General features: G+C 38.5%; 2 protein-coding genes across 3 annotated transcripts; one reads left to right on the top strand and one right to left on the bottom strand.

Annotated features, from left to right (window-relative positions):
- The first annotated feature begins 12175 nt into the window (after positions 1–12175).
- On the top strand, positions 12176–18987 carry SPDYA (speedy/RINGO cell cycle regulator family member A). 2 transcript variants are annotated; one of them, XM_062573550.1, is made up of 7 exons: positions 12176–12398; positions 13241–13299; positions 13568–13653; positions 15073–15244; positions 16376–16673; positions 18795–18804; positions 18909–18987. In XM_062573550.1, the coding sequence occupies exons 1-7, from the start codon at positions 12176–12178 to the stop codon at positions 18985–18987; spliced, it is 927 nt and encodes a 308-aa protein (XP_062429534.1). The 2 variants fall into 2 exon arrangements, with proteins under 2 accessions (XP_062429534.1, XP_062429532.1); XM_062573548.1 differs by lacking the exon at positions 18795–18804 and having other exon boundaries at positions 18899–18987.
- Positions 18988–19178: 191 nt separating this feature from the next.
- TRMT61B (tRNA methyltransferase 61B) lies at positions 19179–26923 on the bottom strand (the record flags this gene model as incomplete). Its single annotated transcript, XM_062571297.1, has 7 exons — positions 19179–19288; positions 19465–19545; positions 20181–20419; positions 20840–20931; positions 22147–22337; positions 26342–26444; positions 26525–26923. Coding segments are annotated over 7 exons (1149 nt in total), but the record flags the coding sequence as incomplete, so codon positions are not given.
- Between the last annotated feature and the right edge of the window lie 137 nt (positions 26924–27060).

Raw genomic sequence — 27060 nt, 5'->3', positions numbered from 1 at the left:
GGCTTCGGCCGGCGGCGGGGCGCGGAGAGGCCGGGCGGCGGGCGGCAGCGGGGGATCCGCCGAGGCGCGGGCCGGAGAGAAGGAGCGAGCGAGCGGTGCGTACGCGGCGCGGCGCCGGTGTGAGCCGCCCGACAGGTTCCGCAGGTGCTGGCCGCGCCGCGCCCTCCGGCTCCGGTTACACCTGCGGCGCGCGGGGGGAACGGCCGCGGCGGCTCCGCCTCCGCCTCGCGGCGGCTCCGCGCTGCCCGCCCGCCCGTCTCACCTGGGCGAAACTGGACGGGGCGGACCCGCTCTCACTTCCCTGCCCTGCCCCTAGCCACATTTGGGCTTTCCGGAGGAGCTGGGGCGGGGGCAATGGGAGAGGCGACGCGGGGGCGGCGGGGTGATAGTGGCGGCTCGTCAGCGGGGGAGGGGGCGGCCGGGGCGGCCTCCGCGGGCCGCTCGCGCAGCCCGTTTGGAGCCAGCCGAGGGCTAATGGGTCATAAACGGCGGCAAGCGCCCGAGCATTAGACCTGTGCGAGTCCAACGGCCTCTTTAGAACTACCCCGAAAACGTTTATCTCTTAAAATATTGCTGTAATAAATAATTACCGATAATCCCTCGGTAAACTCAAGGGGGGAAAAACACAACTCCTACATGCTATTCCCTACAGATATTCCTGCCAGCACTTCTATTTATTTATTTTTCAGAATCCTACAGCAAAATGTGACGCTAGGTAACTCCATGTTAGGACTACTCTGAAGGGAATCGCTTCAGGCGCTGAAGGATCCGCACCTCCTCCTCCAGAAAATGCACTCTTCACTGCTTCACCTCAGGACAAGGTGGCCTTATGGAAACTTATAAAATGAGGCAGTGCCAAAGCCCTGCCAAGGTTGCGGAGGAGGAAATGCAGCAGCGCCTGCTTCTGTGTTCAAAATGGCTTCCCAAAGTGCACAGGCGATGCCAAAACATAAAACAAAGGATAGGCTAAGGTACATTGAAATTATTTTCTGAAACTGTTCTTGATTTTTTGTGTGTGTGTTTACTGGCAGAATAAAAATAAGAAAAACACACAGCACTTCCTGAATTATTAATGATATGTTTGTGTCATTGAAAAACAAGTTCTTTTAGGCAAGGGGAAAACCAGAATGACATCCCTCTAAGATTGTTCCTATGCTTATGTGAAATAAACGATGTTTCCAAAGTAAGCACTAACTTTCTCTTACCAGTGGTTATATTAACTATACAATAAAAATACATCGCCTCTCCTTGTATACACAGAGGTCAGTTAAGGAAACTTCATACAAAGCTTTCACATGTGCAGGTTAGTGATCTTTGCAGGTTTGTCCGTTTGTGCCACTGTGTGGCATCTTCATTTTAGCATCGAATGTTTTCTACAATGCCCTTGCAAAGTCAAGGGAGGGCTGTCTCTGATGGGTCAGGATTAACAGACTGTTCTTATGTCCCTCCTATAGTACACTGTAGGTTAGACTTGTGCAGCACTTACCTTCTTGATACCTCGTGCAGTTTTGAGTGGCTTATTAATGCCCCTTTGGTCTAGTTTGCAAAGACTGTCAAATAAGCAGCCTAAGTTTACTTGGCTTAATGAGTTAACTTGGAAGGACCTTAAAGACTCTGATACGGACTTCTCACATTATTGCTGTCAAATGTCAAATCATTCTTTGTAAAGATGAATGGAATCAATAGCCTCAGAAACGTTTACCTGTTGTAAAGCTTATTTTCTAGGTGTATGTATTGGTCTATGCAAGGTGAGAAGAGTTACCCCATTCATTTATCAAATTGCTACACTGAGCTAGGTAAGCCTTGAAAACAAAAAAATTATTTATGACAGCCTTTTGTCTTTGTGTTTCTTTAAATATTTTACATTTACAAAAACAGGACAGGATGACTACATATAGTTCTCCTGGCAATCTTCTGGGCCATATTCTGCATAGATAAACTTATGTGCTAATAATAAAAAGTTTTACACTGCAGTGGTGTAATGTTTACCAACCATAGTGGCTACTACAGGTAGTAGTTCTTCCATTTCCTCCAAATATCAGACAAGCCTTTGTTATTACTATGAAAAAATAACCTAAAACTTTGAAGTCTAAGAGTTCAATGGACAGGATATTTGCATGTTGAAGAAACATGTTATAATGTATTTTGGTCTTTTAGTATGACACCTAAGATGTTCCTTGAAATGCTAGTTACCAGCTGTAGAAAGCCCTACCGTAACTGCAGTGCAAAGCTAGGTGCAACATGCTGCTTTTTGAAATACAGCATTTAATTTGTCTTCAATTTACAGGAGCTAATGCAGAGCATACATACATTTCCTTAGCTTTCTAAATCGAAAGAAAATCTGTTTATACATATGAACTTTGCTCACTATTATAGGAATGGAAATAGTCACTCTACATGATGTCATTCCCCAGAACAGTAATAGAAATTAGGGTCCATTCTCAATGGCATTAACTTCACCATCTTTCCAGGTTATTTTGAGGGAAACTTTTCTAAAAAATCATAGCCACTGCAGCAGATATCCGCTTAAAAGAATAAAAGGGCCCAAGCATTGAAGTTAACTTCATTACACAGATACCCCAGTGTCTAGGGGGTTGAGGAGTAATGGCTTTTTTGTTCCTTCTACAGTGATAAAAACGCCTTTCTTCTGGAAATACATGACTTTACATGACTTTACTTAACTATAATTTAACTTTCCCCAGTCTACAGCTCTAAAGGCAAGGCTTTGCTTACTGGTTGTAATAGGAAAAAGTTTATCAACTCTTGGAGATATGTCCTATTATCAAATAAATGAATGCTGATTAGACAGTACAATGTAGGCCAGTTGTGGTTTGCAGTTCAGATAATGTGTTCATAACATTTATTATTTATGAACTTTATCATACAGCAACAAAAATAATAAAGAAGTGTAAATCACCAGCCTGTATGGCATATGGAAAATTGAGAATGCTCATATCATCACTTTTTGAACTTTCACACTCTAATTTACATGCACTCCAGATCTATTTAGAGATTGAAGTTCAGTTCACTAAAGTATTAATTCTAGAGCCACTGAGGTCAGTGGGACATTTTAATTGACTTCAGCAGATTGGACTGGTGGCGGATCAGATCTAAGGAGGTATATCCAGCTCTTTCAGAAGTCATTAAGAGCATTGGTATGATAATGGAATCTGGCCTGGGGCTTTAGAAGGTAATTTCCAAGTGTTCAATGGAACTGGGTAAATGGGCTTGTGATACTACACAGGGACAGAAAAAGGACAAAACCGACTTTCAGGTAAAGTTGCAGGAGAGTATGAGTCATCCCTTAAGTATCAGGAAATGATGCTAGGTGGGGCTGTTGCATGCACAGATTGAATAGATGAGCAGAGGGAGTGTGATTAGTTCAGCTGGAGAACTGGCAATCCAACTTCGAGATTTTTCACAGGCTCCAAACTTGATCAATTTTAGGACTACTCTTTTAAAGATAATCAAAGGCTCATCCCTAAAAATGCTATGTATTATGCCCAATTTCAAAACAATAGTACTAATGTTTTCCCACAAAATTAATAATTTTTGAAAATTCATGATGATTTATAAGAGGTTGATGTGGTAGAAGTTATAAACAAGCAGAAATAGTCTTGTGCTCAGAGGTGTCAAAAAGTTGTGTCAGTAGACATTATATACATATATATGTATATATAGTCTGTATTACAGATGAACTCAGGAACTTCATTAGATTTTCAACTTTTATTGCTGACTATGTATCTTCCACAAAGAAAGCTTTGAAAGGATCGTACCGAGAGGGCAATACTGAGAAATTATACATAGATTCTTGTCCTCGATGGGTTTCTGAAAATTTCATACCTTCATAAATCAAGGCATGTTGCTACTAAAAGAACTGTAGTAATGCTGACACTTCAGCATCTTTTTCTGCAATTTGGAAAACATGACATAAACAGGTAAGTACTATTATCCCTATTTGAATAATCAGGAGCATAGAGAGCTTAAATGTTTTGGCCCTACAAAGCTGCCCAAATATACAGCTAATAAGGAAATAACTGAGCAATCATGTCTTTTTGCTATACTATGTATGAACAGTGTAAAAAGATACTTTACATGTTTTGTTTATTATTAGTCTGTTTCTAGATCTCTTTTTTTCTTTGAATAACAACATGTTTTGTTAAAGAGGTAACTGTCTGTTTTGCTGAAACTGGCAACACACTGGAGATGGAAATTAGCTCAGTGCTTGTGAGCTTGTCCTCTGCTTAGCCCACAGTTGCTTCCTTCTCCACTGAGTTGGACTCCTCTGGCTGCAAGTAAGAGTATCTACTAATAAGAGGTAGATGACTGCTCGTTCAAAGGTTCATAAAACTAGACAGGGTGTAGCCACAGAAGAGAAACGCTCATGCAATTAATGTGTGTTATGTTTGCATCTCTGAGGATTATAGAAACCAACCTGATACTTTGCCATATCCTAACTTCTCTGCCAGGCTTAGTCTCAGCTCCTTTGGGTGGGTTGCTAGCTGGCTGTCACCTTTGTCTTTATTTACATGAAAATGTCTTCATCCCTCTTTCACCTACAGCCTTTCTTAGCACATCTACTGTCAGCATTTAAAACTGCTTAAAATGTATAGTATGAACTGTTTTTTTTTTTTTTTTTTTTTTTTTTTAAAGCCTCCATCCAACCATCCAAACTACTTCATAGCAGAGAGGCAAGGACATTAATTTCATACTGTGCCCAATCCTTCAGAACACTGACTGATTTAGTGTGTTGTGAAAAAGGCTATGAGGAAAACACAAGAACTCTAGTTGTAGTAAGAGAAGCTCCAATTATACTAAAATGTTTCAATTCTGACTTGTAGTTTAAAGCACTTTTCTGTCCTTTACTCTGTGAAGGAAGATACAGATGGACCTTTGTCAAAACACTTGTTAAAAACTGTTTGAGAGAACCCTAAATAGTTTTTTAAACAGATTTTATAGCATTACAGCATCTCCATGCTGTAGGCAGGACCAAAGCAGATGGATATACAGTTTGTCCTATTTCTGAGTATGGTGTCATCAAAAGGCACATGCAGTACCTTTCTCACTGCTGGGAGATATCTCTCATTACATTTGTTTTGTATAAAAAACTAGGTATAAGGCAAGCTTTGGTGTCCACAAAAATAACCTAGGACAGAGTTACGCCCAACAGTAAGCCAAAGAAATTCACTCCTCATTGAAAACAGGGACACAGAGCACACACAGACAGTTGCTGTGGAGCAGCTAACACACTATAAATCCCCACCCAGTCTTGCATCATTGCAACTTGTATGTGTAGCCATACCCAAAGCAAAGGTTAATAAATATAGCAATGAGATGAGCCAGCAATCTAATTCCACAAACTAGGATAAGAACAAAACAGATAGAAGAGAGTCATGTTAAAAGACATAGATGTTCCACAGGCCAGAAAATGCTTTTTTCCCCCTTCACTGAAATACCCTGATTTCACGTTGTAACCACTGTCCTAGCTCACAGGTTTCCCTTCCCTTTTCAGACATTGGTAACGGCTGTTACCAAAGTTCATCTAAGTCTCTTTGCACTTTAATTTACAGCCCTTATACTAGTCATTTTATTGCTTCAGTTGCTGAGTGAGAAAGCTTTTACAGCTTGTGACTACTGAACGAGGAGAAACAAGAAAGCTTTCTGACTTTTTGTGGAGTAGTTGCAGAGCCTGTTGCTTCTTGAAAGGGGAATTCAATGTTTAACGAACTCTGGGAAGTCTGATTTAACTGTGTGGGCCTTGGGAGTTAAAAAGATTCCAGAAGTGAAAAAGATTCCAGACTGCTCACATTTTGACTTGGCTGGTTTTAGTCTAAAAGGGTCCATATGAGTCCTGCCTGCATACCTCTGAACATCAGGCTGTTCAGTTTTTCATAGCATGAGGGGATAGGAACCAAAATATTTGCATACAGAAATATTTTTTTCCTGACTTCAGAAACTATAGCTACATTACTGTTGATCAATTCTTTCATGAGATAGGTCTTCTGAATGCTGTGCCATCAAAATAAGGCTCTTGACAACAGAGAAATTATACCATCTTAATTACTACTATTATTTCATATTTCAGGGGTTATGGTCACAGACAAGCATTCTATTGTGTTTGCCAGTATAACAGAGGAAAAATAGGTGGCCTGTGCTTTAAAGTTTAGGATCGAAATTACACAATCATTAAACTGAGAGGTAAATCTAAACTTCAGAATTGGAAAATGAGATGAGAAAATTTTGATGAAATTTACACATTTAACCCAATTATACAATTATAAGCCATCTAGCCAAAGCCTGAAGGCTTTATCCACTCAGTCATCTATTAACGTAAGAAATGATGCACTCACCTTCACAATTAACTTATATTATTTTGAAAGCATATATATATATGCGTATATATATTAAAATCAGTAAGAATATACATGTGTTGTTATTCACTAAATTTGAATGGAATATTTTCAGCTGATGTCATTTAATTTTATTTAAGTAAAACTTCTTTAAGTTTTATAGTTTCAAAAATCTTCCTGGTGAAAATGTAACTGAAGTCTAGAGCTTTCTAGTCATTTCTGAGAGGAAAGCAGGGAAAACTTCCAAGCTGAAGAGCTCACATTTTCCAATCCAAATCTAAGTACGTTGCACATGTGCAATACACTGGGAGCTCCTGGGCACAGCCACTCCTTGCTCGTGCACCTGTGCCTCAGGAAGCCTGGTGCTCTCAGCAGCTGAAACAAATGGCTCCAGGGTCATTGTGGTATAGAGGAACCTGCTTTATTAGTGCTCTTTGCACAAGACAGTTTGAAGACTGTTTGAACTGCATGGGTACAACTGGATAACAAATAACTACACTTATTAAATACTCACAAATATGCAATGTAAAATTTTCAGTGGCTTTTAAAAGTCTGAATATGGTGTGTGACAGCAGAGAGTTCAAAAATCACGTAAAGGGGTATTGTGCTCTTCATCTCCTGTCCCTTTAATGCAAAATACTCACCTCAGAGTTTTAAGACACTATTATTGAGAGATACAACATTAGTTCATCAATGGCATTTTTGCGACAGTATGGTGAGGAGCTAATATGTAATCTATCTCACCTATCTATTTTGACAAAAGGATGTCTTCAAGTAAGACCATTTCATTTACAACCAGCACAAAAATGCCAGTCCTTAAAAATAATTCTTCAATGCTTCCACTGTTTGTTTTGAATTAAATTCACACAGAATATTTCAGTCCATTTACAGCAGAAATGAACAGCAAGCTCAAACTTAAGTCCTCAATATTGTATGTAGATTTGCTGCCACACAGCATTTGGCTGTTCTGAAGTGTGCATAAGCAGCATGTTTAGGCATGTACTGTGATTGCTGGTGACACTGATATTCTTTTACCACATGCTATACTAGTCTAACAGTACATTACCTGGTCACTGCATAATTTCCAAATGATATTTTATATGATTTCTGAATTTCTCAGTACCTGAGACTAGCCACAGCTACATGGACTTAGGTATCAGAAAAGACTTCTTTTCAGTTTTGTTTACTTGAAAAGAACTTCTAAACAAATAATTTCCACATGCATTCATCCATCATAATGACAGATTATTAAGTGGCATTAGACCATTTTTAGTTTTAATCATACTGTAACATTTGTCAGTTGCAAAGATATAGCTGTAAAGCTCCTTCTCAGTGTCCTTACTTGCTACTTCAAGTAGCAAACAGGTAAGCTATACTTGGACTGTTGTGCTTAGTCCTAGCCCAGGTACCACAATGCTTCAACAGTCTGTTTCACAAAACTCAGCTCAATCCTTATTCTTCCTTCTCACATGAAAGTAGTATGAACCTGAACCCACATCTATCACCAGTAATCAGTGCATTGTACCCCTTGTTATGAAAGTGTTATTGCTTGTCCAAAGTTTGCTTTTTACCTGAAAGCTTCAATTTAATTATTTATCTTTAGGAATCAAGCTGTCATCTTGCGTGTGCTCTGTCTAGAACATACTCGAATGGGAGGCTGGTTTCCCCACAGCAAGGTCAACAGTACTGTTTACAAGGAACAGATCTATTTTTCCTCTTTACATCTTTCAATACTTCCCTTTTCACACTTTACAATAGGTCAGAAGAGTCTATCATCTGAAAAAAAATATTTTGAACAATGGTTCATATTTAAAGAAGTCAGTGTTTCTTCTTCATGCCTTCCTTTGAAAAGTAGTATCTGGTGCTCTTCCAATGCTACTTTATCTTTCTCAAAGGAAAAAAAAAAACTTCACTGGAAAGGACAGACATAAAAGCTTTCCTACCTTACAAATGTTAAAAGAAAGAAAAAAAAAAGGTATTTTTCCTTCAGTCAGGCTTCTGAATCTATATGTAAACAACTCAGTAACTGAAAAAAAAAATAGGATTGTCTGTTCATTTAGAAGAAAAAAATGCTTTGAACCTGCCCCTTTTGGACCTAGCTACTGTATTTAAACAACTCGGTTCCATAATATTTGTGGGAAAAGAAACCTTGCAAAAAGCAAGATATAAGAATTCAAAACCAAGTCTTACTGGTTATATTAGAAAAGCAGTTCACACTGTGATATCATACACGTGAAAATGAGCTAAACTGATTTACCTGGACAACATAAAGCAGTGCTAAATCCATTATATGAAATCAGACAAATGATTTCCATTTAAATTGCTTGTAGTGAAGCAGTGCCCCCTGATGTCCAGTGAGTTACTCAGAGAAGTAAAATTACATTCTAGGTATTATTGGAAGAATTGAAAAAGCATTTAAAAAACTGTAATTAATATAGTATAGATTTTTCCTTTAGGACTCGATACCTTTCCACGTTGATGTTTTTCCTCTTGAATCCTTCAGTCATCCCTCTCTCGACAATCCCACCTCAGTCTGTAGAGTCCCACAAGATAAGAAAGGTAAAATTGCAGACTTTCTCACACCTTTACGATTTGTTCAAGAGTCTGGGCCAGTGTTACGCAGCTGGGCTCTGCGTCAGAGCTCAGTCCCAGGTCCTGGGGTCCAGGCACAGGTGCAGCAGGGGTTGCCAAGAGCAGATCACAGTATCTGTTGAATAGCTTGATTGTTAACAGACCTGAGCAAGTGGAAAAACAAACAAACAAACAAACCCCTTTAATACTTTGTTGCAGAATCACTAGCTCCCCCAAAAATCCATTCTAGAAAGGAAAAAGCTCCAAAGAAATAGAACCCCAAAACATTCAAACTTTGCAAACTCCCTTATATTGATAAGGTAAAGGATACAATCTGAAGATGAAAAATACAAGAATGCAAACACTTCAGAGTTATCATAGCACTTCCACATTTTCCAGTATCGCAAAAAAAAAAAAAAAAAAAAAAAAGACTGAAGCTAGCTTCCTAAATTGTATGGTTTATTACAGAAGTTTTTATAACTTTTCTTCAGTTTCCACAGTTGCCAAGTGAATGGCAACTAACTGAAAAGTATTTTTAGGGCCTTAGATGAATAGTGTTATGCACAAAGGGCAGCATGCACATATCGTAAATTCTGGGGAGAAAAATAGAAAAATCAACTTGACGCAGGTGGACCCAACTTGTAAAAACCCATGTTTTTGAAGAGAGAACCTCAGTGGAACAGACTTCTCTCTGATTTATTTATCTGCTCCCTGCTGCCAGGTCTCTTGCTTTGGGCATATTCTCCACAGAGATGGTGTTAGTTCATACTTACTGTTTGATACATTCTCTCCCCCTCTGGAGTACAGGATCAGAAAGTTGATATGACCTTTCCCAAATATAATCACTAGCTTGGAGCATCTAAACATACATATCTAGTGAAGTGTTAATAAAAGATGAAGGAATAGTAAAGAGACCTGTCCTGTCATTACCATAGCAAATGAGACCCATTGCCCTTTAATTGGCCTGTCTAGGAGGAAGCAATGAAACTGGATGTATTTCTTGCCATCTTCAAGACAACAGTGAGATTTCACATGGAATCTTACCTGTTGGGAAAATTTTTCATTCTTTTTATTACATTTCAATAGGCTGCATTAGGCTAATTGCACAGTATTACATGTAAGTGCTTGCTTGCCTGGAAAAGTAATAATAAGATACTGCATTTGTGCTTTTAACCTCCTTTGGAGTAATTGTATTTTCTTCTCTCTTATGGGCTGTGTTTTTTTGCAGAGATGTTTTAAAGAAACTTTTACAATGTTGTCGGACAGCAGCAGAATCAGGTTTTAAGCTGGCTTCTTACACTGGAAAGGGCAACTGCAACAAACCCAGCAAGGCAGCACAGCCACGTTTTGCACTGAAGAACCGTGCTGTGTAGCCAGGGCCCCTCTTCTCCCATCACCAAACCTGGACGTGCCCCAGTCTGCTCGGTGCAGGGCTGTGACACCAGCGCACCCCAAACTTTCCATTGGGGCCAAGCTGCAGAAAATACGCATTTCCAACATGCTCTAAACCCCAGCTGCAGCGTTTTGCCTTGCACACAGGCCCACGCTAAGCAAAACTGCAAAACAAGAGATTTTTAGATCCACAATGTCTCTCTTTGCTGCAATCTGAGCTCTGCCGGGTTGGGGTTTCCAAGCTTTTCTGGGGAACCAGGAAGGAGGGGAAAAAAGAGCTGCATCCTACTTACCCGTGTGCACCCAGAAACACAAAAACTCATTACATCGTCATCACATTACACCACTTCTTATACACGAGCAAACAGGAATAGAGCATCGAACCGCATAACCCCCCCTTTTTTTTTCCTGAATCAACTTTTTATTTTTTAACATTATTTCCTATAAACGCGCCACTTTGTGCCCCTTCCTGGGGCACCCCCTCCCTGCCCCGTGCCCCCGCTCCTCCCAGGCCGGGAGAGGACGGCCAACCCGCCTCAGCCGCCGACACCACCACCCGGCGGCCCCTAAACCAGGTTTCTGCCCTGCCCTGCCCGCACCCGCCTAGCAACAGCGCTCCCCTTTCCTGATTGGTTGGGAGGACGCTCCAACACCTCCCCCTCTCTTTCCCACCCCAGCCCACCCGGCCTAGCACCCTCAGTGCGGCAGAGAGGTAAGGCAGGTGAGCGGGCTTCGCCTTCCGATTGGCGGAGGCGGCTCCCTCCTGCGCTGCGATTGGCGGCGAGGAGCGCCATTTCGAGCTGGGAGGCGGGGCGCTCGGCCGCGTGCGGAGCTGAGGCGCCGCGCAGCCCGCCCCGGCCTGAGGTAATGGGCGGTGAGCGGCGCGGCGCACCGCCCTCCCTGAGGGGCTCTAGCCACACCCACACGTGAGGGCTTTTAAATTAAATGAAATTATTTAAAAAAAAATATAACTTATTTTTAATTTAAATTAAATTTTAAATTATTTTTATTTTTTGATTGTAGGTGGGCTGCTCTGAGCCTGCCTGAGCCCACTCGGTATCCTGCAGGGACGTGCTGAAGATGTGAGAGTGCTCCGTGCCCGGCGGTCACTTCCTACCCGAGCTAGCCTGCTGGGGGGGTGGGGGAATTAGCCCCTGTAGGAGTCATCACTGCCTCCTGCTGAGGGTTAGTAGCCGATTTTTGCCTCTGGAGTGGTAATTGACAGCTTCCCCCAGATAAACCTTCTCAAAATACTTTGTTGTACAAAGATGCCCCTGTCTGCTGTCCATAGAGACTGTGCTCATACGCTGCCTGGTGTCTTCCTTGGTTATAGCTTCAGATTCTCTCTCATAAAAGAAATTTGATTTCCATATATATATAACCAAATATTTAAAAAATAATTTAAGAGCTGAATAGTTTAATATCTTCTGGTTTAATTATAGTTCTTTGGCATTAGGTCTATGAATATTATTAAAAACCACAATCACAAGAATGTAATAATATTTTTTGTAAGGCTTAAGTATGTGTTCAGGGGCTGTGTGGATTTGACAATCTGCAACTTTTCAAATAAAGGACTTTTTAAAAAAATATTTAAGGAAAAAAAGAAACGTAAATTTTCCTTGCATTGAAAAGAGCTTTATCTAATTAGAACTACATTAAAGAAATCTACATAGTTCCCTTTAAGCACAAGATTCAGATAATTACTACTGATACAATGGATTTCTCTACCACCTGACATACAAGCTCTACTGAAAACACTTGATTTAAACACAACAAATACAGAGAAGTACTGCTCAAGTTGACATTATTTTTCGTAGTTAATTTCTTCTTTTTTTTTTTAACAGGAACCTTTACTTACCAAAATGAGACACAATCTGGTGTGTCAGACACCTCCCTCTGTCACTGTTCACGTAAAATCAAGTGCATCCAGATCACATCAGCAAAAAAACCTTATTAGACTAAAGCGTCCTACTTTTAAAGATTGTCATGAAAATTGTGAAAAAAAGGTTCCTAGTCATAAACATCCAAAGGGACCATGTCTAGTTATTCAGCGTCAGGAAATGACAGCTTTCTTTAAATTGTTTGGTAGGTTAATAATAATATGTATCAATGTTTGATTGAACAGTAGTAAGTGTGTATGTTACCTAAACAGAATGATAATTTGAGAGACCTTTTTACATAGACACTGACAGCCATGTCTTTGTCTAAACATATTTTTTTGTTGTATATTAGTGTTTAATTTCTTTCTATTTTCTCTTACATTACAACAAAACTTTAAAAATATAAAACAGTACTTTTGTTTTACATAGGTTTAAAAAAGGCTGGACTTCACAGCCTTATAAACAAGTTATTATGGAAACAAAAATTTAGGGAGAGAAGTGGAATGGGAAGAAAAGCTGAGGAGTTCTAACATCTCTTTTGTATCTTTCATATAAATGTTTGTACTTACTTAATTTGGTGAAGAGACTGAGAAATAGCTGAAGACTTCTTTTGGGCTTTTATTCAAATCTTCAGTAGAGGAATCAATCAGAGAAAGAATTTGCTGCCAGGTAATCAAGGCACAGAGATCTCAACAGTCTATGGTTCATAGGAAATAATTGTACATCATCAGAGGGAATCATGTACACATGAAAAAGTTAATTAAATGGAAGAAATACTGGTGATTTTTCATCTTCAGTTGCTACTACTGAGAATAAAATGCCTTCACTGGGTTTTCTGCCTTGCCTTTCTGATAGTTTGTTGTCTTCTCTCGTGTATTTCTTTTTTCAAATCTAATCTCTTTCTCCTGTTGGTTTCTCTATTCTTTACTGATAAATCTAGCTTCTTTCCTTTAATTATCTTAGTAAAAGGATCGTGCATTACATATTTACATACATTTTCTATGAAAAGCAATTTTATTGCTTGAAATGCTTCAACTTTTGTTGCAGACGATGATCTAATTCAAGACTTTCTGTGGATGGACTGTTGCTGTAAAATCGCAGACAAAGTAAGTGTATTTTCTTCTTAGTCAAGAGATTACATTTTGAATGAAAGTCTGCTCTCAATCACTTGATACTGTAATGTGAATACAGACTATGTTTTTTCTAATGTTTTCATATTGAAGCTTCAGGAAACTCAGTTTATGCTTTTCTCATTGATGAGAATATACAGAATATTTTGATGCAAGATAAATATGATAAATATACAGGAAATGTTATAGTGAAACAATACATTAATGCATAATAATGAATGTAACATTTTACATTTTAAAACAGTATCTTTTGGCAATGACTTTCGTTTATTTCAAGAGGGCTAACTTCACAATAAATGAGCATACCAGAATCAATTTCTTTGTTGCTCTGTAAGTACTTTTAAATTATCTGGTTTTGTTACCATAAGCCTTGCATTAGTTTATTCCCCTGTTTATAGCACTGGTAATTCTTACTTGCAATGAGACTTCTTCTGTCTATAGAACTGTAAATTCTGTGAACTTTTCAAAGCATTGAAAAAGAATCTGTGTAGGACAATATATGGCAATATATTAAGGCTCACACTTCCTATCATAATACCCAATTTATATTTTTGTTAGCTTTTAAGTTATTTGTATTCAAGTGTTTCATTATGGTGTGCACCTCAGGAATAACTTTATGAGAAAGATTTTGTCAACATGATTCAGTCAACTTTAAAAATGTAGGTAGAGAATATCTGTGAATTTATTTGCTTCTGAATCGTTCTAAAACTCCTATGCTTTGAAACAAAAGTGCATCTAGGAATCTATCTTTACCAAGCCTATATAATCTACCCACATTTGGCCAAGCATGTGTGCTATACCTACAGAGTGATTCAGCATGCTCTTTCGCAGTGTTTTGGAGCTCAGTTCATCATTTTTTTTAAGAGCGGTCCTCAGCGGCTCTGGTTTGGATAGTAATGCAGAGAGAAAGATGGCTGTTTCTTCTATGATAAATGGTATTCCTGAGAGCATCCATAGAGCACTAAAGAGGAAACCATTTGACTTCACTGAAGGAGACAAAAGCCAGACCACAGGAGAGAGAGGATTATAAAGGAACAAGAAGTCTAGAGTGAGTGGGACTAAAGAGGAGACTGAGATTAAGAGCAAATGAGAAAAATGGGGAGGAAACTGAAAGTTATAATTTTTTCAGGATTTATAGGAGTTCAGTATAAGGTGGCTTCATAGGAGGTAAAATATTTTCCTATTGTCTGACGAGAAGAACAAGAAAGAAAGTGGTGCATCTTGAAGGAATAAATAAATGTGAACATTAAAAATTTAATTTGAGGTTTTCATTTTTACATGAAGGTTGATCTATATTTAGTTCTCTGCTGCTAATTTAATGTAAGAAACATGATCTCCTGAGAATAGCTAAAATTGATAAAGCAGAACATTTAAAATCTAAAATTCTACAAAATAGTTTTAAGTTTTACTTAGAAAATCAGTCAGAAACTGTTCATTTTAATGCAAGGAAATATTGCTAGTTTGGAGAAAGCTGTTTGGATATGTTAGTTTTTATATACTTATTCATTCAGCCAACTTTAGGGTAAAGCATTTTTCCTATTACTTTCCTGTAAGTTTATATTAACCCAAAGGATAAAGATTGGGTTTCTTAAGAGAGTCTTGAAAGAAGGCTGTGTTTTGTTAGGAATTTTTCTCACAATATTAGGAAAAAGAAATATTTTAAAATTAATGTCTGTAATGTTAAAATAATACTAATATAGTAATTTGAGAATGAATAATGTTTACAGACAAAAACATATATGTTTGAAGGTATCTGGCAAATACAGTTGAAGAAGATGATGAAGAATCAAAATATGACATTTTCCCATGGGCTTTGGGAAAAACATGGAGAAAACTCTTCCCTGATTTCTTAAAGTTAAGAGATCAACTGTGGAGTAGAATTGACTACAGGGCTATTGTAAGCAGACGTTGCTGTGAAGAGGTAGGGAGGGTTTTAATACTGTAGCTGCTGCAACTACATTAATTGATACCAGCTAACAATCTAGCTCTGTAGAAGTAATTTATTCTCTAAAATGTGTAGATAAGCTATGGGGAAGAAAAGAGGCAGCTAAAATGTCATGACCCATTTATCTTCTTTCAAAGTTCTTCTGCATTCTAAATACAGTATTTGAAACTACTTTTAAGGTAAACTGTAGTATTTTGCATTGTGCTACAGTTAAAAGTAAAGTTTTTATTGACAGAGTCCTTCTGTTTTATGCAAATATTTTAGTTAAAATTTATCATTGGCTGCTTTGCTTAATTCATTTTATAAATATTTATTTTTGTGTCTGCTTTACAAATTAAAAGTACATGAAATAAGACCTTCAAATAAAAAATCTAGGACCTCGTGTTAGATTTTAATCTCATCAAAATTAGTAGTGTAACTTTACTTGACTGTGTAAGTTAAGAGTTTTTCATGCATTTCAAAAAAAAAAAAAAAAAAAAAAGAAAGGACAAACTTTTAACATTCTTTTGCTATTAATGCATTGTTATAACCTACATTTTTTCAAATGTAATGCGGAAAAAGACATTCCTCACTTTTCAGATGGAATACCTCTTATCTGGAAAAGCTCTGATATATTACAGGAATGTAGTTTGTACTATAATTTGTGGAAAACAAAATGCCATTTATTCCAACATTCTATCTCTGAGGATGAGATTAGATGCATATAGAGAAAGTACAGGGAAGGAGGCAAGTGTACAGTACTTTTTCCAGCATACCCTCCCAGCTTCTAGTGATCATTACTTTAGAGGTTTTGTGAGCCAGCATCTGGATCACATTTAATAATCAATGAAAGATATAATCTTCAGCATAAACTGCCATTTGTGACGGTTTATGTGAATATATAGGGCTGTAAATTGTAGTGTTTCAACATCTGATTGGTAATTGGTTCAGTTATCCTTTACTAGGATAGCAAACTTTCTAATGAGACAGAAGCAGATAGAGGATAGATGATAATCCACTTCAACTGTGTATTCTTAATTCTCTGCCACACATAAACTGGACCCCTTTTTTCAGCTGTACATTTGCCAGTTACTTTTATGGTTTCTGATGTAATGGCTATTCCGATAGGTAATGGCTATTGCTCCAACACATTACATATGGCAGCGAGAACGTTCTATGCACCACAGTGGAGCTGTGAGAAACTATAATAAAGATGAAGTACAGCTGCCACGAGGACCTAGTGCCACTCCTGTAGACTGCTTGCTTTGTGGTAAGAAAGGAAGATTTGTAGGACTGGGATTATCATCATCTTCCTCTTCATCTACTGGCACTTTGGAGATGATGGAAACACATCTGTCTCAGGATTTGAAGGATACCTTTCCAATTGAAAAAATGCTGGTTGACCCTCCTTTTTCTTATGCGCAAGGTATGGTTTAATACTGCAAGTAAATTTCAGTTAGTTGGTTTAGATCAGTATCAGTTAATCACAGGTATTTGTATAAAAGTATTTATATCATTTATAAACACCCCTAAACAATGTACATGCTCTATGCAGCTAAGGTCATATCTGCCCTTGTCTTCTAAAGGGACTGCTATGTTCTTGGTAAATCAAGACATGAACTCTACTGTGTTAGCAGAAACCCTGTTACATGGATTTTTACTGACATAGATTGTTTCATTTATACAGTGTGATTCTCTTATATCTTTATTTTTCTATAGTTACTGTAATTCATATTATTTCTCTTGTTTTATTATAACCAAATGGAAAATGAGAAAAAACTTCACATGTATACTTGCTTATGTGTCATTGTAATGTTTGAGGAAGGCTGTTAGCTTCCCAAATGTTTTAACTATTTACTGAGTTGGTGAATGAAGGCAACAGCAACAGAAGCGCCATCCTTGTATTCTGCCAAGATTTCTCAATTTTGATGTAACGGAACATTAGCAGGACAGTGTAACAAAATGGTTCCTAATGTAAAAAAACATTACAGCTCCTAAAACCTTAGCCTCCTCTTCCAAATCCAATTTAAAGTAAAAACACCACTGTGATTTGATATTTACAAAAAAAGTGAAAACATCTAGTTGACTGCTAATGATGCAGTAGCAGCATGTAGTCAATTAACTTCACTTGTATGTAGGCTGTGTGCTTCTCTTTCTTCATTTTGGATAAAATATAGTAAAGAGATAACAGCCTTAGATGTTTTGGTATAGGGAAAATCACCTGCCTGTTTAAAAGCTGGTATCTCATCTGAAGCCATTTTTGCAAAACTATGTTTTTTTTTTCTCTACCACAACTAGGATAATATATCTTGCTTCACCAAGACTTCCCATTCTTTTTTCATCTGTCAGTTTTGACTTCCCACAAGTAGCAACTGCTTTATATTCTGAGTCTGTTCAAATTATCCTTACCTACTCTAGCAGGTTTTGGAATGTGTTCTAGGCTATTTAGAGACTGTATTCTTGCATTCTAAATTAAATTTAGATTCATATTTTAAACATTTATAATTGGTTAGAAGAAAGTGAAAATAATGATGTGCGTCATGTGAATTAAAAGATTTTGGTGTGAGCAGTGTTTTTAGAAATTTGAGGAGGGCAGGCTCCTCAAATACTAGTCAGTTTGGTGGCACATTAAATCAACTCTTCAGACTTTTGTTTACATGTACCTCAGTCTTTGACAGCATTTATATTAATTTCATTTTATGACTGTATGGACTTGAATAGAAAAAATACAATAGTTTATAATTAAAATTATGTAATGTAATAGAATCTTTGCACAACAAGCTATTTAAAATTAGTCACCTGAGCCTCTTTATGGGAAGCCTCCATTACATATAGTAGTTACTGGGCGAACATTAATCATTTATTTTCTCGTTATGAGTGTAACACAGTTAAGATGTAAACCGCCTGGGGGAGCTTTATAAAGCCTCAGTTCTACAAAGATAGATACGTGTGCTTAAGCAGTGCAAAATTCTAAGCATGAGAGATTAAAGGGTTATAATTGATTTACATCTCTATTTTTTTATTTGACTATGTCCTCATTAATATCCAACTTTTCACTATTATAATAGGATTGTTATTGGTTTTGACAGCTTCAGTACAACTGTGATTCCAAAGGGACCCCTTCAACCATGAAAATTTTTCATTTGAATATTCTTTGAGATATAGAATTAGTCAGATGGCTACAATACACTATTTCATAAATTTGATTTGTTAAACATTACTATATGCATATATGGAGACTTTTATGTGAGACTCTAAATGCTTCTGTTCCTCCTTTTTTCAGTCTAGTATTTTTACTAGCTATTGCGTTTTATATCTGACAAAGGTCATAAGTTTTGTTCAGTATGTACAAAGTACTCTCAAATGTTCAAAACAAAGTTCATAACAAGAGAACTTTCAGTATGGTTGCTGGAAATGAAACAAAGATACGCTTGTCAACAACTGGTCTTTTTCTTGAAATCAATGCAGCTTTATCAAGAGCCACAAATTCAGTGAATTTCAGTTTCTACTGCAGTTGTGCAAACATATTTCATAAAGATATTGAGAGCCACCAACCAGTAAAGTCAGCAGCCATTTCACTTAAATTCAGAGGGCAGAATTTGATCCATTTTCTTTTTCTTACAAATATTTTTTTCTCCTAATTTCTGGCAGACTATCACAGCCTGTCCAACAAAAGGAGACGAGGTAGCACCCTGAACCAAGACAAATCCATGGATTGGTTTACAAGAAATGAAGAATGAAGTACATCAAATGAAACAGAAACAGAGATTCTGTTCTTTGTGTAAAAATCTGCATTGTATAGCAGTATCATATGTGATTGATTCTGTTAAAACCTTTTCCTTCAAATTGTTCATGGAATGTCAAAGTTCACATGCAGTAAAAATCAAAGCAGTAATGCGTTAAAAGTTAAACAACTTGCAAAACATAGTAGTCATTTTGTAACATTTTATTTTATTCTGATAAAATACTCAAATTAGCAGCTGACATCTCCGCAACATCAAGAAAGTGGTGGTTGAAACTTCCTCAGTTTGGTGAGGAATGCTAATTAAAAAACAAAACATGTTACTATTTCAGTATTTCAATATGCAATAATTTATTGTTATAAGTTTTATGATTTCATTATATAGCAACATGTCAAATGCTGGCACAAAAATAGAATTTTTGAAAATAAAATATCACTAAACATTTAAGATAAAAATACTTTCCAAACTTCTCACCTGAATGAGCCTCCTGCCAATAGGATGGTCTAGCAGTGTAAGGCACTGAGGAATATGTTTCAACGTTGTCAGAAAGTGATTCTGTGAAAAAAAAAATTTTTAATTTTCCAACAGGTTTAAAAAGTATAGACATCAGACTTAGAGTTACCAAAGTGTATATATTACTTTTCTATGCTATGTTTTCACTTTCTTTTTACTTCTGTTAAGCTGCTTCATTGTCACTTACCAGTACATTCAGACCTTTTTGCTCTAATATGGGTTTTGCAAATCTATATTAGTATGATGTGGGGTTTTTTTTGGTTTTGCCAGAATAGCAAAAACAAAAATTACAAACTAAAGCACATCCCCTCCATGGAATCCTTAAACACATCAGGGTCCTTTAAAGCAGCAATAGGCTGAGAATGGAGGAATGAGTTTTATATGCATAAAAAGTAGCTCAGAACAGTAATGAAAAGACAGTCATTCTTAATTTATAGACTGCAATTTGTTTTCTAGTTTAGATTTTTATTAAGATATTTAAATTCCAGTAGCCATTAATATATCCTTTTTCAAACCTGGTAAGGCAAAGATTTTCTAAAAGCTTGTCTGTTCTTCATGAGACTATCAGCTGATCTAAGAAAAGATACTGCCTCTTCCTATAGACTTTGCCTTCACTATATCCTTATATACTATCAAATTTCAGTAACAGTGTCGTGCATTAACAGTAATGTTCTTACCATCGTCTTCAGTTTCTTTAAGAACTACTTGATCCTTGAAATGGATTTCTTCGTGTTCTTTTTGTTGAGGTTCTTCCTCAATATTTTCTTGGGTTTCCGCTATTTGGATTGACTTGCAATTCTTCATTTTAGCAGGGAGTACTAACCAATTTCTGTGTGTTACATCAATGATCCTTTCACACAAAAAAGGGAGCTTGCAGGTCCGTATTCTGTCTAAAAGGGCAATAACCTGTGTGATGCTTTTGGAGAAATGCAAAGGATAAGGCAATATTTTGAAAACTGAAACCAATAGATCAACTGCTGGTCTGAATTCTATTGCCTTTGTCATATGCTTTACTTTTGAGTTGGTATGAGTCCTTCAATTTTAGGGTAAAGGAGCTGGAAATCTGACTGCTGAATTGGAAAACAATACACAATTATTTTGAGGATGTTGTTAACTGAAAACTTCTACTGCCCATAGTGAGAGTGTTCCCTAACTAAAGATAATAGGTTTTAGTCAAGTGTAATTTATACCAAGTGCAGCCCCTCCCCCTCCCCCTCAAACAATTTTTTTTGTTAAACACTTAATTAATGTTAGGTGTATATGTTAAAAAAAAAATTTTAAAACAGTTTTACGTTATGCCTGAATAAATTTGTAAATGCCAGAATTAAATACTTACTTCGCTAAATACACAGCACACACACCACCATGTTTAAGACTTGGGTATATAACAGGCAAAGCAGCCTGAGGGTTAAGCATATCCAGAACTATCTGCAAGAGAAAGATATTTATATTTTTTCAATAAACTTTAATACATATATCAAGTTTCCTGTAACAACACCACTTGAAAAACAGTATGTTTATATATGGAAAATAAATGCATACAACAGCAGAATATTATTGCCAACATGATTTTTAGTACTGCCTTTGAAGAGCTTACAGAAGTGTGGTCCTTACATTTACAAAACAAAGTCCATGCTACTTGCAAATGAATTTCTATTAAATGAGCAGGTCTCATTTAACCAACAGGGTAGTCTTGTGTTAATTTTAAACTTCCCGCTAACTGAACTCTATGATGTTGACATTACTAAAAACTTATGGAAGACTATATTTACATTTATTAACATCTTTGGGTATCTAGTTTTCAAGTGATTAAAAAAAAAAAAAAAACTTCAGATGCTTCCTTATAATGAAAAGAATGACATTAAAGTCTGAATGCCTAACTTACTGTTTGTTTCAGGGCTTAGAAAAGTTTTGTCTTTGGCAGTATCTACATCTGTTAGGAACTTATTCAAACAGTAAAACAGTGGAATATGTAATGTCTGATCCTTCCTATGGATTGTTACATTTAAAATTTTCAAAGATGTTATTTTTACATTAGCCATTTTGTTTTTTCACATAAGCTGCTTAACATAACTGTCATTTGTTTGAAGGGTTAACTAGATTCCCTACTTTATATGCAAACGTAACGTGCAGGTATTTCCCCCAACATACCTTCCTTCTATGAAATCAGGATATAAAAAGCAGGAGAGATGAACAGGCTGTAGCATTCCTAACTCAACTGTAGACCTTAGTAACATTATACATTCTATATAGCGGATATTGAAGTATTCACATATTTTCAATAAGCATATGTACTTTTCTTAATGCTTGAAATATATGCCCGAACAGGTAAAAATCTTTCTCCGAAATACAAGTATGTCTTTACTTATCAGATAATACTGATTAACTGTAATACTTGTGTATTTTGGCCATGTCACCCTTTCATTTGGGAAAGTATAGTTGAACTTTTGAAAATCCTTATAGCACAACTCACAAAGGAAAATCTCATAACGTGTTATTGATAGGGATCTGATCTCATGTTAAGCTACCTATGGGAAGTTCCGTTTCAAGCAGGAAAGCAAGAGATTTAAATTTATGTAGTAAATGTAAATATCAATTTGTGTCATTGATGTGGGGATTCTTCTGCATCAAATGCGGACTTACCGCATCAAATGTTACAGATTTCATATCCTCAGCAGCTGTTGTAATGTCTTTAAGAACGAAATCCACATTATCTGGCCACTCTTCCATATGTCCTATTTCCCAAGAAGCACGCCACTGCCTGTAATTCTTCTTAGCTAAATTGTGATGATCTTCTCTGATGTCGTAACTTAAAACATGTCCTTTGGATCCAACTTCAAATAAACAAAGCATACTAGGTTTACTACTTTTTCCCCTACTCACAGTAAAGGATTCAGAAAGAAGGCAGCATAGTAAATGAGATTTAAAGGTGTACAACTTCTGTCACTTCAGGAAATAATTACATATAATCAGTTGCAATTTATTTTCTCTTTACATTTAAAACAAATACATGTAGAAAAAGTGCTGGGTAATTATTTTATAGACTGAAATACATCAATCCACAGATAAAATAAAGCAGAGTTATTGTAGCACAAACTGTTCCTAGGATGTCCTCCCAGAGCACCTCTTGTGGTAAAGATGACTTAAGCATCTGTGGCCCAATTAATTCATGGCCTTCCTGCTCTATGTGTCAGAGGTGCTGGCTGAGAAAGCTGCAATGTAGCTTGCTAGTCATAGGTGTTAGGAGCAGGCAAACAGTTGATTGCTCCTCTTTTTGCTAGGATTTGAAACTGACGGTCTAAAATTTTTGACAATCCTGATTTTTACAAAGGCTTCTAATTTTCTAAGCATAGTTTGTTTTCCATCTGTCCTGTAAGGATAAGAACTTCTCTCAACCTGCTCACTGATCTCAGCTGCAGAGACAAGTTTCCCAGATGTACTTTGCTCTACACAGGCTTGTGTTGTTTTCATGCTATTGTTTATAACTGTAAATATAAATTATTATTGTTGAAGTATAAATTTACTATTCTGAAATTCACAGTACAAATCTATTACATATATTCTTCATTAAAAAAAAAGTGTTACCAGAATATTCAAGCAAGGAGAGCAATGCTTATATTGCTGTATTATTCTATGCTTGTATTATTCTGATTCTTGCAAACCTGTCATCCTGTTAGATTCCTTAATGGGCACAGAAAGCTTTCAGCAATTCAGAAGTTCTCCAAGTAAGGTTCTGTGACATTTTTAAGCCATTTGAAGTTGGGGCCACCAGGTCTTTATCACCCATTTGATCCCACTATGAATCCATTCAAAAAACTAAGCCAACAAAAGGAGAAAGGGGTTTTCTGCCAATTTCTCCCTGATACAGCTCGCTCTGGATCAGAGGCAGTGCCAACATGTATAGAGGCAGGATTTCGGCAATGCCTTCTTGTATCACCTTAAAGAATTGTAGAATTGCAGCACCAATTCCTTATTACTCAAGAAGTATCAGTTTGGAAATATTTGAAGAAAATAATTGTGGGTATTGGAGTCAAGTCTTATTGCTTCCTCTGCACATCCCTTCCCTTTTAATTTCCTACATTTTGAAACTGAATTCTGAGAAAATAAGGACAAGCAGTTAAAATAGCTGGACAAAATCCTTTATTGTTGCAATGCTGCAGAATATTAAGTTCACATACATTACATTCTCTAGGTTTCAAAGATCTTAAACTTACAGCAAACGCCACCTTCTTAACCTAATCTTAACTTTGTCCCATTACATTTGTGAGGAGTCTCTGGGAAAGATTAAAGAATGACAGTGGTAAACAAAGATAAAATGAGATTAACTGACATACATGATTACCGAAATTGTTAAAATGGAAATTTTGGTAACTAAATACTTCCATGCATCTGTATCTAAGAAAATACCAATTTTTGTACTGTGTCCACCAGAATTCCAGCATTTACCTGTGTAGCAGTTAGTAGTCTTGTTGGGTTTCACTGTATTAAATGGTGGCAAAATTAGCCACCATTAGGAAAGAGTAAGCTGAACCTATATATTTTCAGGTTGGTGCCAAATTGTGCTAAGCTGTGACTAGAACTGTTACTATTTGGTGTTAAATTCAGTGAATTTGAAAATAGCAATAAAATCTCAAACCTCCCCCACCAAGACAGAACTGAGCTGGTGTACAAAACCTTATTTCTTTCCATGGGTACAACTGACATTATGGTGACACATGGTTTAGCTGACTTGGCACAGTTAGAGCTAAATAGAAGTCAGTGATTAGAAGGAAAACACCGGGCAATACCGCAAAAGGACAGAACCCATCTGCAAGCCTGGGTGAGTCTGTATGAAATGGCCACAGAGCAGTGAATATCCAACGTAGTAACTAGTTTGCTGTATTTAGGAAAAGCTAACTGCTGCCTTAGCAAACAACAGGTATTCAGTCTTTCCCTTTGGGTTTAGGGTCTGCATGTAGAAGGAGATGGGAGAAGATAAAAATGGCTCTATTTCCCCTCTCTCCAAATACATCTCTGCAAAGTAAAGTGATGACTGTCCTCTTCTATTTTGTTTGTTTCTAGCTGCAAAGGTGGCAAAGGTTGCTTTAAGGATAATCCCATACTATCTTCAAAATCCCACCATGAAACCACAACCCCTCCCCCAAACATTATACAAATATGATGGGAAGAAACTGTGAGGAGGTGGAAAGGGGGAGATGAAGCAGAGACATAACTGCTAAGCTCAAAACCTGGGCCCAACATGTATCAAGGCAAACTGCGGTTGAGTGAGTGTGCGGCAGCACTTAATGTCTTACCATTAAAATGTATGTTTTCAAATGAACTGGGATGCCAGGTGGCATTTACTGTAGCTGAAACAATAGAACTGAAAAGAATAAACTGCTCTATTCATCTAGGTAGGGAGTCCTCCAGATCCCCCTTTTCTGCTGCTGGTGAGCCCTTGCCAAATACACCCATTTTCACCTGCTGCTGGATCTCAGCACTCTAGTTTGTACCACTCATTGAGTGTAACTATTCCTAACTTTCATTTTATCCTCAAGAATACATCCTGGCATCCCAAAACAGAGTTGGAGAGGTGCCAGTAGTAACATATTTGCTGAATACTAAGCTTCCTCAAAAGATGCAAACAATACTTGTGCTTTTATCCCAGAATACATGTAAAGAGACAGTTGTACAGCATTGCTAAATGGGAGGGTAAAAGAAAATGAATTCACTGCTTTTAGTTCTAAGGTTCTTTAACAGTCTAAAGCAAAAAAAGGTGGTTTGTTCAGTTGGTCTCCCTCGCAACAGTGTTAAGAGGAAGCATCATTTCCTGTAGATACTTGACTATCTGTAGGTGGAAGGATTAGGAAGTTTTTTCCTTTTTTCCCCCTCCAATCTGGAAGTGTTGACTGATACCAAGTTTAATCACAAAGGGTAGTCCAACTTGTATACATTTTTAAAAGATAGCACAATTTATAATGCCTTTTTTTTTTTTTTTTTTTTTTTTAGTATTTTCCAATGTTTGGTTATGAGCAGCCCACGAATCAAATTACTTTGAAATCTGGTCTATTAGCATTACATGGCATGACTACAGGTGAGGTGAAGTTTAAGGGTGTAGTTTCACATTTGAACAAAACTCAATGGTTGGGTGCTGCCAAGAGGAGCAGTTCTGCTACTCTACTGCCACAGTCACATTTGCTTGCCACTTTCTCTTTGCAAATACCAACTCTCCTGTGACCCTGGAGTGAGCTCACTCAGGGAGAGAAATTGGCAGGAAACTAAACCTACAGTCTCAAGAAAGGAAAAGAATAACTTTTGGCCAAAATACCTCTCCAAACCAGCTGCCTACAAGGTCAGATGGTGCAAGTGCAAGGGAGAGAGCAGGACAGCATGGCCAGGTGCAAAGGCTCTCTATCTTTCAGAGCACCTACACCTAGATCAGATCTGGTTAGGTGTAACATGAAACAACTGTATGTTTTCACTCGGTATGCCATCAATCTGATTATTCATGCGCTCCAGCAAGGTGAGGAAAAGGAAACTAGGAAGGCAAAGAAATGGAGAAAGAAGCTAGTAAAGTTAAGCCACAGTTATCAACAATGAAGGCTGGAGTTCAGTTTTTTGCAGTGACCACTGCTGGCACCTTCAGGTATTTAACTGCAGCGATGGTGGCTGCACTAACCCTTTGTACTAGAGCCCTCAAAATGGTCAGCAGACGCTGATCTTAAGTCAACAGAGCACATACAAATATGAAAACTGCAATAAATCTTGAAAAACTGACTTCGAGGTTTTGACTGATGGAAAGGCAGCAAGCTATGGGAGACCCACGTTGCTCCTGTCCTTGCTAAACCGAGGCCCTTACCCGCTCTCGACAGAAACAAGCTCAGCGCGCCGGATCCACTGCCGCTTTCCAAAACGGAGTCTCCCGGGTGCAGATCCATCATCATCAGCATGGCGCTGACATCCTGCGGATGGCAAAGCGCGCCGCGTTACCGGCCTGCGGCAGGAGCCGCCGCGGCGCTGGCGTCGCGGGCCGCGGCGCTACCTTGGGGTAGGCGATGGCGGCGCCGCGCGCCATGAGCAGCACGTACTCCTCCAGCGAGGGCCGCCGCACCAGGAGCCGCCGCCCGCCCGCCGCCCGCACCACCTGCCCGGGCAGCCGCCCCAGCAGCTCGTCGTGCGGCAGGAGGCCGCCGGGGGTGGCCAGCGCCGCGCCCGCCGCCAGCCGGCACAGCAGCTTCAGGGCGCCGCGCTGCCGCCGGCCCAGCTCCACCAGCGCCAGCTCTCCCTCGCGCAGGGGGCCGCGGCCCGCGCCGGCCGCCGCCTCCGGTGCCAGCAGCCGCTGCACCCGCTCCAGCGGCGAGAGCGACGTCGCCCAGGCCCGGCGCCGCCGCTCCCCACCGCCGGGGCAGGAGGCGCCGGCGGCGCCGGCCGGTCCCGAGGGTGCCGCGAGGCCGCGCCAGGCCCGCTCGGGGCGAGGTGCGAGCCGGGAGCGCCGCGCCAAGGCCCCGCCGCAGCCGCCAGCGGCGGGGGGCGGCGGCGGCGCCCGGCCGGCGGCAGCAGCAGCTCCCGCGACCCGCA

This window comes from Rhea pennata, chromosome 3 (genome assembly GCF_028389875.1).
Source record: "Rhea pennata isolate bPtePen1 chromosome 3, bPtePen1.pri, whole genome shotgun sequence".
Taxonomy (NCBI): Eukaryota; Metazoa; Chordata; class Aves; order Rheiformes; family Rheidae; genus Rhea; species Rhea pennata.
Note: the sequence above shows the minus strand (reverse complement) of the source record. Positions and strands in the feature narration are given on the sequence as shown.